Genomic DNA, 12,366 nt, shown 5'->3' with positions numbered 1-12,366 from the left:
ACGAAAGTTCTATGAGAAGTTGAACCGTTCACGTAAGGGCCACGTGCCACAGCCCGATATGAACCTTTTTACGAACGAACGTGAGGTTATCCAAAGGGTGCGGCAGCACTACGAAGAGCAGCTGAATGGTGATGTGGCAGACAACGGTGGCGGTATGGAAATGAACCTAGGGGCACGCGCGCAAGACATGCGACTTCCGGCTCAGAATCTCCAGGAAATCCAGGAGGAGATCGGCCGGCTGAAAACAACAAAGCCCCTGGAGTTGACCAGCTACCAGGAGAGCCGTTTAAACACGGTGGAGAGGCACTGGCTAAAGCGCTGCACTGGGGTAATTACCAAGGTTTGGGAGGATGAGGTTCTGCCGTAGGAGTGGATGGTAGGTGTCGTGTGTCCCATCTACAAAAAGGGCGATAAGCTGGATTTTAGCAACTACTGGGCAATCACATTGCTGAACGCCGCCTACAAGGTTCTTCTTCTTCTTCTTCTTCTTCTTCTTCTTATTGGCATTACATCCCCACACTGGGACAGAGCCGCTTCGCAGCTTAGTGTTCATTAAGCACTTCCACAGTTATTAACTGCGAGGTTTCTAAGCCAGGTTACCATTTTGCATTCGTATATCATGAGACTAACACGATGATACTTTTATGCCCAGGGAAGTCGAGACAATTTCCAATCCGAAAATTATCTAGACCGGCACCGGGAATCGAACCCAGCCACCCTCAGCATGGTCTTGCTTTGTAGCCGCGCGTCTTACCTCACGGCTAAGGAGGGCGCCTAGAAGGTACTCTCCCAAATTTTATGCCGTCGACTAACACCAATTGCAAGAGAGTTCGTGGGGCAGTACCAGGCGGGATTTATGGGTGAACGCTCTACCACAGACCAGGTGTTCGCCATACGTCAGGTATTGCAGAAATGCCGCGAATACAACGTGCCCACACATCATCTATTTATCGACTTCAAAGCCGCATATGATACAATCGATCGGGACCAGCTATGGCAGCTAATGCACGAAAACGGATTTCCGGATAAACTGATACGGTTGATCTAGGCGACGATGGATCGGGTGATGTGCGTAGTTCGAGTTTCAGGGGCATTCTCGAGTCCCTTCGAAACCCGTAGAGGGTTACGGCAAGGTGATGGTCTTTCGTGTCTGCTATTCAACATCGCTTTGGAGGGAGTAATACGAAGGGCAGGGATTGACATGAGTGGTACGATTTTCACGAAGTCCGTCCAGTTATTTGGCTTCGCCGACGACATTGATATCATGGCACGTAACTTTGAGAGGATGGAGGAAGCCTACATCAGACTGAAAAGCGAAGCTAAACGGATTGGACTAGTCATCAACACGTCGAAGACGAAGTACATGATAGGAAGAGGCTCAAGAGAGGTCAATGTGAGCCACCCACCACGAGTTTCTATCGGTGGTGACGAAATCGAGGTGGTTGAAGAATTCGTGTACTTGGGCTCACTGGTGACCGCCGATAACGATACCAGCAGAGAAATTCGGAGACGCATAGTGGCTGGAAATCGTACGTACTTTGGACTCCGCAAGACGCTCCGATCGAATAGAGTTCGCCGCCGTACCAAACTGACTATCTACAAAACGCTTATAAGACCGGTAGTTCTCTACGGACACGAGACCTGGACGATGCTCGTGGAGGACCAACGCGCACTGGGAGTTTTCGAAAGGAAAGTGTTGCGTACCATCTATGGTGGGGTGCAGATGGCGGACGGTACGTGGAGGAGGCGAATGAACCACGAGTTGCATCAGCTGTTGGGAGAACCATCCATCGTTCACACCGCGCAAATCGGAAGACTGCGGTGGGCCGGGCACGTAGCCAGAATGTCGGACAGTAATCCGGTGAAAATGGTTCTCGACAACGATCCGACGGGAACAAGAAGGCGAGGTGCACAGCGGGCAAGGTGGATCGATCAGGTGGAGGACGACTTGCGGACCCTCCGCAGACTGCGTGGTTGGCGAAGTGCAGCCATGAACCGAGCTGAATGGAGAAGTCTTTTATGTGCAGCACAGGCCACTCCGGCCTTAGTCTGATGATAAATAAATATATATATATATATATATATATATATATATATAAACCAATCTATGTATGTATGTATGTTCGCTAACTACTTCTGAACCACTTGGCCGATTTCAACCAAATTTGGTACACACTTTCTCTATCCTTAGGGAAAGCTAACAAAGGGGGTGGGATGGTCATTTGGAAAAGGGGGAGGGGTGGTGGGAGGGGTTTTGTTTAGAAAACGAACAATTATGTGTAACTTTCAACCCCAGGACCGATTTCAACCAAACTTTGAACACATATTCACTATGAGTAGACGATCATATGGAAAGATAATTTGGGAAAGATGGGTGGGTCTGGAGGGAGGAGTATTGTTCAGAAAACGGGCGTTTCCGAGTAATGAACCCCTGGACCTATTTGAACCAAATTTGGTACACACATTTTCTATCCTAAGGAAAATATATCAAAGGGGGTGGGATGGCCATTGGGAAAAAGGGGAGGGTATAGGGGGATTGTCTTTGGAAAACGAGCAATTCAGTGTAACTACCAACCCCAAGGACTGATTTCAAACAAATTGTGTATACATATTCACTATGAGGAGCCGATTTTATGGGGAGGAATTTGGGAAAGGGGGGGAGGAGTCGGTAGGGAGGGGTATTGTTCAGAAAACGGGCAATTCGGTGTAACTTTTTACCCCTGTACCGATTTCAACCAAATTTGGTACACACATTCTCTATCCTAAGGAGAAGATAACAAAGGAGGTGGAATGGTCATTGAAAAAAGAGGGAGGGTAAGAAAGGTGGGGTTGTCTTTATAAAACGAGCAATTCAGTGTAACTCCCAACTTCCAGGACCGATTCCAGCCAGATTTGGTAACCATATTCTCTATTTTTGAAAGATGTTTATTGAAAAGGTCTATAAAAAAATCTATATATCAGAGCGTTAATGATTAAAGCTTTCAACGAATGATTAAATTTTTTATGAATAAATCATCCAACTCTATGATTAAAGATTATGATTAATGCTTTATTCATTTTTGACAATGATGACTGATAATAATTAACGAGTAAATTATTTTTTAACAATGATTAACGATTATGATTAATGAAAAAAACCGTTGGAGTATGATTAACGATTACCGATCGTGATTAAATGTTGACACACTATGTGTATGATTGATGATTAACGATCGATATGATTAATAATTAGATCAAATTGAATGATTTGCATAGTGATCAATAATCGAGTAATATTTATTCCAAATTTGGTTATTAAAAGGTATTAAAATTATATGATTATGATTAGAGATTATTGAATAAAAGCGAGGTATGCAATTATTAAAATTGATGTGGTATTGTTTAGTTATCGATCAACTCAACCCTTCATTGAAATCATGGTTTGCACAGTGAAAAGCAATGATTTATGTGTTTCCTTCTGGATGGTGAATGTGATCCCTTCTTTAAAAACAGACGTTTGCCCTGGAATAAGGCGATTTTGGGTTTGATCCCTTTTCAAAATCAGTCGATGTTTTCAAATGAAATCTGCCTTCTTTTAACCAAATGATGAACTATCAATAAGAAAACACAATTATCCTGTTGACCGATGGGTTTATTCATTTTCCGGTTGTGAAAAAACTGCGAATCAAACTGGCAACTCCGAACAAGGCCGGGTACATACAGCTAGTATACTGTAAAGTACGCTAGAACAAAACTACTTTGGTTCTCGGTAAAACAGGGATCAAGTCTCCTCACCTCAGAATCATTTCAACAGATACCATAAGCAATAATCTGTCTGAAAACAAAATCTTTCAGAGAGAAGCTTCAAAAGAATTGAATTAGAATTTCATTTCGGAAAAATCTAGATACATACTTGAAAAAACATTATTTGTGAATAAGTCTTTACAGAAAAACCCTTTCGAAAGAAACAATTTGAAATTATTCTTCTAGGTATACCTATTTTCCAAGAAATTTATTTCAGGCTTCACATAAGAAAAAATGCTTTGGGAAGAGAAACAATTTTTTTTCTTTACTTCTGTGAATTTTGAAATGCTTTCAGTTCTTCACTTGTCTTGATATTGCCAGTGCTAAGGGAGCAACTGGCAAGGGTGGGTGCTGAAAGCAGCGACCCTCAGGCCCAACCTAGGGACTTTCCGCAAGCAGAAAAACTATACAAAGAAAAATAAATACTCTCCACGAAGAAATACGAGTTTCATTTAAATAAAACTTAAATGAAAGTCGTCTTTCTTCGAGGAGAGTATATCAAAGTTCGGAAATTATTGTGGAAATCATTTTTTCTTTACTCTAAACTCTATTTTGATATCTTCCTTCGTGAGAATATCTTGGAACAAAACTTTCGTATTAGTCACGGTTACGACAAGCTTAATCTGGAGCATTTCTTTTCAACAATTCTTGCCGTATGAAAACTTCCGAGGTTTCAGTGAAACATTACCGGTCTAATAAGTCATTTGTTGACGGTCAATTTTGTACTTACTTATTTTCCGCCAATTTTGTACGACGGCGAAATATTTTCGTCTTGAGGAATTAAATCACCAAGAGAGAGCCCAAGCACACAAACTCATTGACCACTCAATAAGAGTTTGTAAACGCTGAGGGATATGTTTGATACCGTTATAAAGGTTTATCTCGGAGTCCTCGAAGAAGAGTTCCAGATTATGTTACCAGAAGCTTAAATTTTAGTTTTATTATTTTATGGTTTTCACCATTTTATTATTTTATGACACTTTCTGCAATTCATATTTTAAGCTCTTCGTTATATTCTTACCTACAACAACAATTTTCATCAATCGAATGGCGTGAGGGTATACTATAGTTGAATGTCTTCGACTAACTCAATGTCATAAATTTATTTCCGGCTTTTTTGTGGTTTGGTTTCCATTTCAACCTTGCCTTCGGTTCGGTGACGGACCATGCGACTCCACCACAAATTGTGGTTTCGATGGATGAAGATGTTTCGCTAAATCCACGTTGACGGGGGTTGCAAACATAAAGTGGATCATCGAAGCAAGCTGTGGATCACACAGAAGCGCTTCACCCATTGACGGGTTTACTTTGATTGATTTTGCTGTATTTTACAGTTAATTAAATTTGCTGTGCGGAAATGCTGCCATGCGACAAATGTAAACAAAATTCCTGAAAATGCACTTTTCAATCATACTCGATCACATGTATAAAATATCGATCTTAGTCGGTAGCTTTAATGAACACAAAGCGCGTGCACGGGTCGTACTATGCATATCGTTATATAAATTGAGGAGGCGAAGGCAGCAAAAAACTCATGACACATGCAAATTTTTGCTTGATATCAGCACGTTGCTGGTGGCGGTCGATCGTCTGCTCGCTTGGTCATCGTCATCGTAGCGCTCGTATTCAACACAAAACCAGTCACCATGTGCTCTAACGATCGCTTCGCTATTTACTACTGTTGTTATTAGATCAAGAATCCAGAGAGTGCAACAGACCGCCGAAGAATGCGTGTTTACAGCGCATGTTTATCTGGAATTACTGCGATATCAGCCAATCAGTGATGTAGTGCAAACAGATAGGTCACATAGAACAGCTGGAATATGTGAAACATGATCTTTGTTCAATATACAAAATTTATTCGGAATTGTTAAATCTAGTGCCTACCAAGCTGTTTGAATTGTGACACAAATTGAATCAATCGCGTTGATATATGTGATCCATTATCATGGAGAAAGAAAAGGAAAAGTTGAAAGCCCATCGAAAACGATCGTCGGATTGCAAACGGGAGAATCTCCCGACCCCTCCACCCGATCCGACATTGGGGTTGTGTTCGGGTGCTTCCATGCCGACGCCTACCGGTGCCGATAGTTCGATGGATTTATCCGCCGATAACAGCTTGGAAACGGATCCATTCAAAAGACTTTTCACGTACAACGAGCGCGAAAGTCTGTTTTTGAAGCTTTTATGTGATAGTGATACCAGTTCTAGCATAAACAGGATACTGCATTCTCCGGTGGGAAGTGTTGGGGAAGGGGAATCCAGTGCGGGAACTCCGGCACCGCTGCCAACACTTAAGATCGAAGGTTCCGAAGCAGCGTTCGATTCGCCCAACGAATTCCTCATGCTGCTCAACCGGACGGGACCTTCGGTTGCGGCGGCTCTGTCTACTAAGGGTGCCCTCGATCAACTAGACCGGTTACATGATCTCATCAAGCAGTTACTGACGCTTCAGGAGCAGAACATGCGGATGCACTGGCAATTGAAGAACGTGGAGATGATTCGCAAACTGAAGCTGATGCAAAATTCGGTAGGAGTTGCGTGATGTTGGGACTATATTTTATTTTAACTATCTATGGTTTCAGATTAATAAAGATCCGGAGGCATATTTGGTTAGCACCCAAGACGATAATTCCGACAATGATTTGCTGGACAGTGAAATCGAACATAACTTGGCATTATTGGAAACCATACTCGCAGCTGGGAATAGTGCCAGTAGCAAACGAAGCGGTTCAAAAAGGTGAGTTGAAAACAGTACATGGTAAATTAAGCACTTAAAAACAATGTTGAAAAACAACATCTGTTTTGCGACCTGCCAAAATCTGCATAAACATTCTAAATTGCTAGATTCCCATACAAATATTGAGACTTTTCAATTTTTCAAGTTTTTTTTTTACATAAACTGTTAGGACCTTTACATTTTTTGTACAATATAATTGATAATTTTAGAATTATAAATTTCCTCGGCTTCCTTTGGCTCCTTCTTGGTTCCATGAATTATGAATGCTAAAGTGGTTACTTGACATAGAAACATTGCACTTAATAACCATAACTATGATGGTGTATAATGTCCACCAAGCTTCAAGGCGGCAATGTCGCTTCTCCTTTTTGTTACTAAATTGCTCAATTTACATAAAAAAGCAGTACGTTCCTGATATCTACCATAGTGGAACTATGTTGTTTTCGTACTCAATAGCTTAGTTTAAAACATCTCTCATCTAGTAACTAATCAATGTTTATCTTTTATCTCCAGGGAACGCAGCAAATCCGTCATCAACGATGAGATCTCCGGGTTCTACCAGAGCATGAGCATGAACAGCAGCAAGGAGAGTGGTCGCAACTACCCTCTCCGACGCCAGAGTGCCATATCCGACTTCAAGCCAAAGGTGTCCAAGTGGACCAAAGTGAAGGCTGCCTTCAAGTGGGAGAAGACCAGTGCACTGCCCGCGGCCAGCGAGATCAAAGCTTCCGAAGCGATGATGATTCCTGTGAACAACGAAGTTGCGCGGTAAGATGATGATACCTACCATAAATGAGCACAGATTCCACACCAAGGAGTGGAAAAAAAATTCAAATAATACGAACTTTCTAAAATAATTTTCAATTTATAACTTATTTTACTTTATTCAATTACAGTTACCTCCGAGTGCCGTCGGTGCCTTGCGTGGGTAGTTCCGGCGATTCGGTATTCAGCTCCTCTTCGGGTATTGTCGTTAGCGGAGGGTCTGGACCGGGAACACCGGGGGATGACAACAGTTTGGCCAGTTCCACCGAAGATCTCACCGATATGGTCGACGATAGTCGGGGTGCACAAAGTGAGTAGTCCTTTTTATTTTAAAGAAAATCGTCTACAAAGGATTCGAATGATTCAATGTTGGGCTCGGGAAAATTGTTTGCAATCTGGAATGTTTCGTTGTCCGTTCGGATGAATTGAAATGGTCGTAAATCATATTCCCAGTAATTCCACACCGCGCGAAAAGCCGTAAAAGTGTTTGTTATTTCAGCATCGCTGCAGTGCGCTTTCCTTCCAATAAACAGCGGTTGTTTGTTCATAGGCAAATGGTCACAATTATGATTGGCTTAAGGATAACTTTCGCTGACTTCCAGCCAGGACAAGGTGAACTAACTAAGCCTAAAGGCACTGACTGATAATCAATGGATGGTGGCCAAGGGCTCCAGTTCCTGAATTCTAGTTCAAGCTGTTATAGAATCTATGTTTTGGATGATTTTATGTAAATCTGCAGATCGGGGCAAAATGGCTCAACATATACAATCTGTGATCGTTTTTACTTCATTTTTAGCGAATATTTATTTTAAAATCAAAAATATTATTGCAGCAACATTTCTTGAATTCAGTATAAATGGCCACAAGAAGGGCCCAATCGACCAATCATACTGAAATTCAAGAAATTTGTTAGCTTTTTCGTTACAGCTTCAATAATATTTATAAACTTTTAGTGAAATATTTACTAAACATGTAGTTAAAACGATAATTATGACAGATTGTTGTGTTGATATTATGATATTATGGTTCATAACGTTAAGAAAAGCAACAAATTGCTGGCGTGGCTTCGGGCCCCCACAAATCTTATGTACCAAAACGAACCTTTTTTGTACATTTTGAAGCCCCCACACACTGTCGGCCCCTGTCCCCTTCCGGCTAAATCCGGCCCTGTGTACCGCTCATACAAAAATCTACTCCTCTGGCTCCACTTATTTTTAATCGCAACGAAAAATAAGCGCCAGATAGTATAAGAAAAACTTACCTCCGGTAAAAAATCTACTTTGATATTTTTGAAAACTTTGCCGCCTCGTTCAGGAAGTTGGCGGTGAATGCTTTGAATGCACGTACTATTCGTACTGCGGATAAATTTTAAACATCTATGAGAGTCTTGGAAAATGATCACGGAAGTTGTCATTTTGTTGTAAGGCACAATACTGAGATTTTCATTTTAATTGGGAGTAGTCACGCGATATTTACATTTAACTCTCTCCCGTTCTCATGGAAAACATAAACAATGAAATTTTTTTTGCAAATTTTCACGGATTTTTGCTTTATGAAAGCGCTTTACAGTATTTTAAAAAGGTGTCTCTGCTCCTTCTTCTTCTTATTGGCATTACATCCTCACACTGGGACAGAGCCGCCTCGCAGCTTAGTGTTCATTAAGCACATCCACAGTTATTAACTGCGAGGTTTCTAAGCCAAGTTACCATTTTTGCATTCGTATATCATGAGGCTAACATGATAATACTTTTATGCCCAGGGAAATCGAGACAATTTCCAATCCGAAAATCTCTGCTCCTATTTTTAATTTATTCAGACTAAGGCCGAAGTGGCCTGTGCGGTATAGAAGAGTCTTCTCCATTCGACTCAGTCCATGGCTAGTAGCCATTGGCTACACGTCGCCAACCACGCAGTCTACGGAGGGTCCGCAAGTCATCCCCCACCTGATAGATCTACCTTCCCCGCTGCGCACCCCGCCCTCCTGTGCCCGTCGGATCGTTGTCGAGAACCATTTTCACCGGGTTACTGTCCGACATTCTGGCTACGTGCCCGGCCCACCGCAGCCGTCCGATTTTTGGGGTGTGAACGAAGGATGGTTCTCCCAACAGCTAATGCAACTCGTGGTTCATTCGCCTCCTCCACGTACCGTCCGCCATTTGCACCCCATGCCACGCAGCACCTTCTTTTCGAAAACTCCAAGTGCGCATTGGTCCTCTACGAGTATCGTACAGGTCTCGTGTCCGCAGAGGACTACCGGTCTAATGAGTGTTTTGTAGATTGTCAGTTTGGTACGGTGGCGAACTCAACTCGATCGGAGCGTCTTGCGGAGTCCAAAGTATGTACGAATTTTTCTGCTGGTGTCATTTTCGGCCGTCACAGGTGAGCCCAAGTACACAAATTCTTCTACCACCTCGATTTCGTCACCACCGATGTAAACTCGCGGTGGGTGTCTCACATTGTCTTCTCTTGAACCTCTTCCTATCATGTACTTCGTCTTCGATGTGTTGATGACTAGTCCGATCCTCTTAGCTTCCCTCTTCAGTCTGATGTAGGCTTCCTCCATCTTCTCAAAGTTACGTGCCATAATATCTATGTCGTCAGCGAAGCCAAATAGCTGGACGGACTTATTGAAAATTGTACCACTCGTGTTAATCCCTGCTCTTCGTATTACCCCTTCCAAAGCGATGTTGAATAGCAGACACGAAAGACCATCACCTTGCCGTAACCCTCTGCGGGTTTCGAAGGGACTCGAGAATGCCCCTGAAACTCGACCTACGCACATCATTCGATCCAACGTCGTTTTGATCAACCGTGTCAGTTTATCCGGAAAACCGTCTCTGCTCCTATAATGTTATTATTATCACTTCTAACGCGGAAATCAGGAACAATATAATCACTTTGAAAAATGGTGTTTGGATAATGAAACTACCACATTTGATGATGCAATTACCACATTATTACCGTGTGAAATCATTCAAGCGATACTCTAGAACCATCCCAGTGATTATCTTGCTTGGGGCAGTGGACAGATATAACCATAATCGGACACTTACAAGTCTAAAATCTTAAATATAGATATTCAGAAAGTTGGCACTCTCGTAGTTTTTTTGACCAAGCATTCCAATTAAGGATCTTCAGACTGTCCTCGGAAAACATTTGATGGGACAGTCTACGCAAGATTCATGCTAGATAGAAGCCTTTTAGTGGATAACGATACATTCGGATACGATCACTTATCACTTCGGATACGATATTATCAGCTCATACTACTGTGTGCCATTAACAGAGCATTTATCTTTTTGAACTTGCCATGCAAAATTTTGTTGCTTCGCTCGAGGGGTAACTTCATCAGCGAGCACATGCAGGGTCTCGTTAAACTAAATTACTAGTCTAGTCTAGTCTAGTCTACACATACACAGCCAGTTCGTGAAAGAATCCTGGAAAGTGATAGACTCGACTATATCTATCACTTTTCTTGTCATTATTTATGTTTGAAGCACATCATAAATGTAGTTCAAACATAAAAGTGGCCAAGCCTACTGTGCAGTGTTGTTTAATATAAATGTGAAAATCAATTATCGTTAGGATTGACTCAGCTAAGATGATTATTAGGCACTTCTTGGGTGTCCAAGGTCTTGGGATGGGACACAGTTTTAGTCTAGTGCCCTGGCTTATACACTGATGGGCAAAAGTATTCGTATGTATTCATATAGATTACTATAAAAACATGAAAAAGCACAAAGACAGGAACATCCGAAGAACAGTGCATAATGCACACCTGGGGCAAAATGGCCTCACTCATAAAATCTCTCATATAATCTGTTGTAGGTCATGCATGAACAAATATTCCTTTTACAAGTTATATTTAGTTATACATTATTAAGCTCTATTGGAAAATTGAGCAAAATCCCTTCATATTCACTAACATTTAAGGATTTGCGATTCTTCCTTCTCACCCGTAAGATTGAAGCTCAATCCATTAAGAAAAACAAACAACCATGCGTTCACAATTATTCCATAATCCATAATCGGTAAGTACTAAAATGTGTAGTGGAGCCACGTTGAAGAGAACCTCGAGAGCAGCCGTAGGAGTTGAAGAGAACGCACTAGTCATTGCCATTAGGCACATCCTTTAAAGATGGCCTAATTTAGACTGAATTGTCCTCACTTCACCCTTTTGCCACCACACAAGACATCCATAAGCCAAAATTGGAAAGGCCATATTGGCGACACCAACTTTCAACTGCCTGAGAAGTGTTTTGCTTTAGGTCGAATAAAGTAGTAATACGCCATTATTGAGTAATCTCAATATATCTGCAACGAGGTTCCACAAAAGTGGAGATATACTCCTCCTTGTAGGGATCCGCAGACACTTTATTTCCTAATCGCTGCTTGGCATAATGTCGAGTAGAGATGTCGGTTTTTAAGTATCTGGTTAATCCATTTATTAGGTTCAAACGAAACATGCCCTCCTTTTGACATCCCGCCAGGATATGGGAATATACCCAGTAGCAAAACTGAATACTAAAAGTTTTTCAAAACATGTTTGTTATACTCAAAACCCATCTGAAGAAGAACGGGATAGATTCCGTCTTCCCCTGGAGATTTGTAAGGAGCTAAACTGTTAAGTGCCCATTGAATCGATTCAGTAGTTATGATTCTGCGAGCTTGAGCCCAAGACCCATAACTACATGAAAAGACATCAGGAACATCCGAAGCTGCTATATCGACACATCCAGGGAAGTGTGTCTCATCAGAAGAAGTGTAGCCGCCATTTGGCTTGCATATTTCGCCAATTTGAAAATCCTTGGATCTCGCAAGAATTTTATTTAACCTACATGCTTCACTCAAATTGGAAACATTTGCACAAATATTATTCCAACCAACTGAACAATGCAGATCGAAGAGCCTTCTTGTAGACTTTCCGACCCGATTTGAAAGAACCCGTCCCTGCTGAATGGGGTCTGTTCCAACTCCTTCTGCACTGCTTCCTGAGTTTAGCCAATTCGGAATTGCACCATAGGGTTCCTCCTCCTCCTCCCATAGCCTCCTTTTAAGAGACCTCCTTTCTTGGAGGC

At 41.9% G+C, this 12,366-nt stretch overlaps 1 protein-coding gene across 10 annotated transcripts in view; it reads left to right on the top strand.

Annotated features, from left to right (window-relative positions):
* The window catches only part of LOC134220820 (uncharacterized), an 86,731-nt gene that overhangs the window by 28,858 nt on the left and 45,507 nt on the right, over positions 1 to 12,366 (top strand). For 9 of the 10 annotated variants that reach the window (XM_062699959.1, XM_062699932.1, XM_062699968.1 and 6 more), the window contains 4 exons: positions 5,475 to 6,313; positions 6,369 to 6,523; positions 7,037 to 7,291; positions 7,420 to 7,598. In XM_062699959.1, the coding sequence (XP_062555943.1) occupies positions 5,732 to 6,313; positions 6,369 to 6,523; positions 7,037 to 7,291; positions 7,420 to 7,598 (1,171 nt within the window). In that variant the 5' untranslated portion in view covers positions 5,475 to 5,731. The remainder of the gene's footprint in view (positions 1 to 5,474; positions 6,314 to 6,368; positions 6,524 to 7,036; positions 7,292 to 7,419; positions 7,599 to 12,366) is intronic. The other variant, XM_062699941.1, reaches the window with a different exon arrangement.

This window comes from Armigeres subalbatus, chromosome 1 (assembly GCF_024139115.2).
Source record: "Armigeres subalbatus isolate Guangzhou_Male chromosome 1, GZ_Asu_2, whole genome shotgun sequence".
Taxonomy (NCBI): Eukaryota; Metazoa; Arthropoda; class Insecta; order Diptera; family Culicidae; genus Armigeres; species Armigeres subalbatus.
This window is presented reverse-complemented; position numbering and strand designations above follow the sequence as displayed.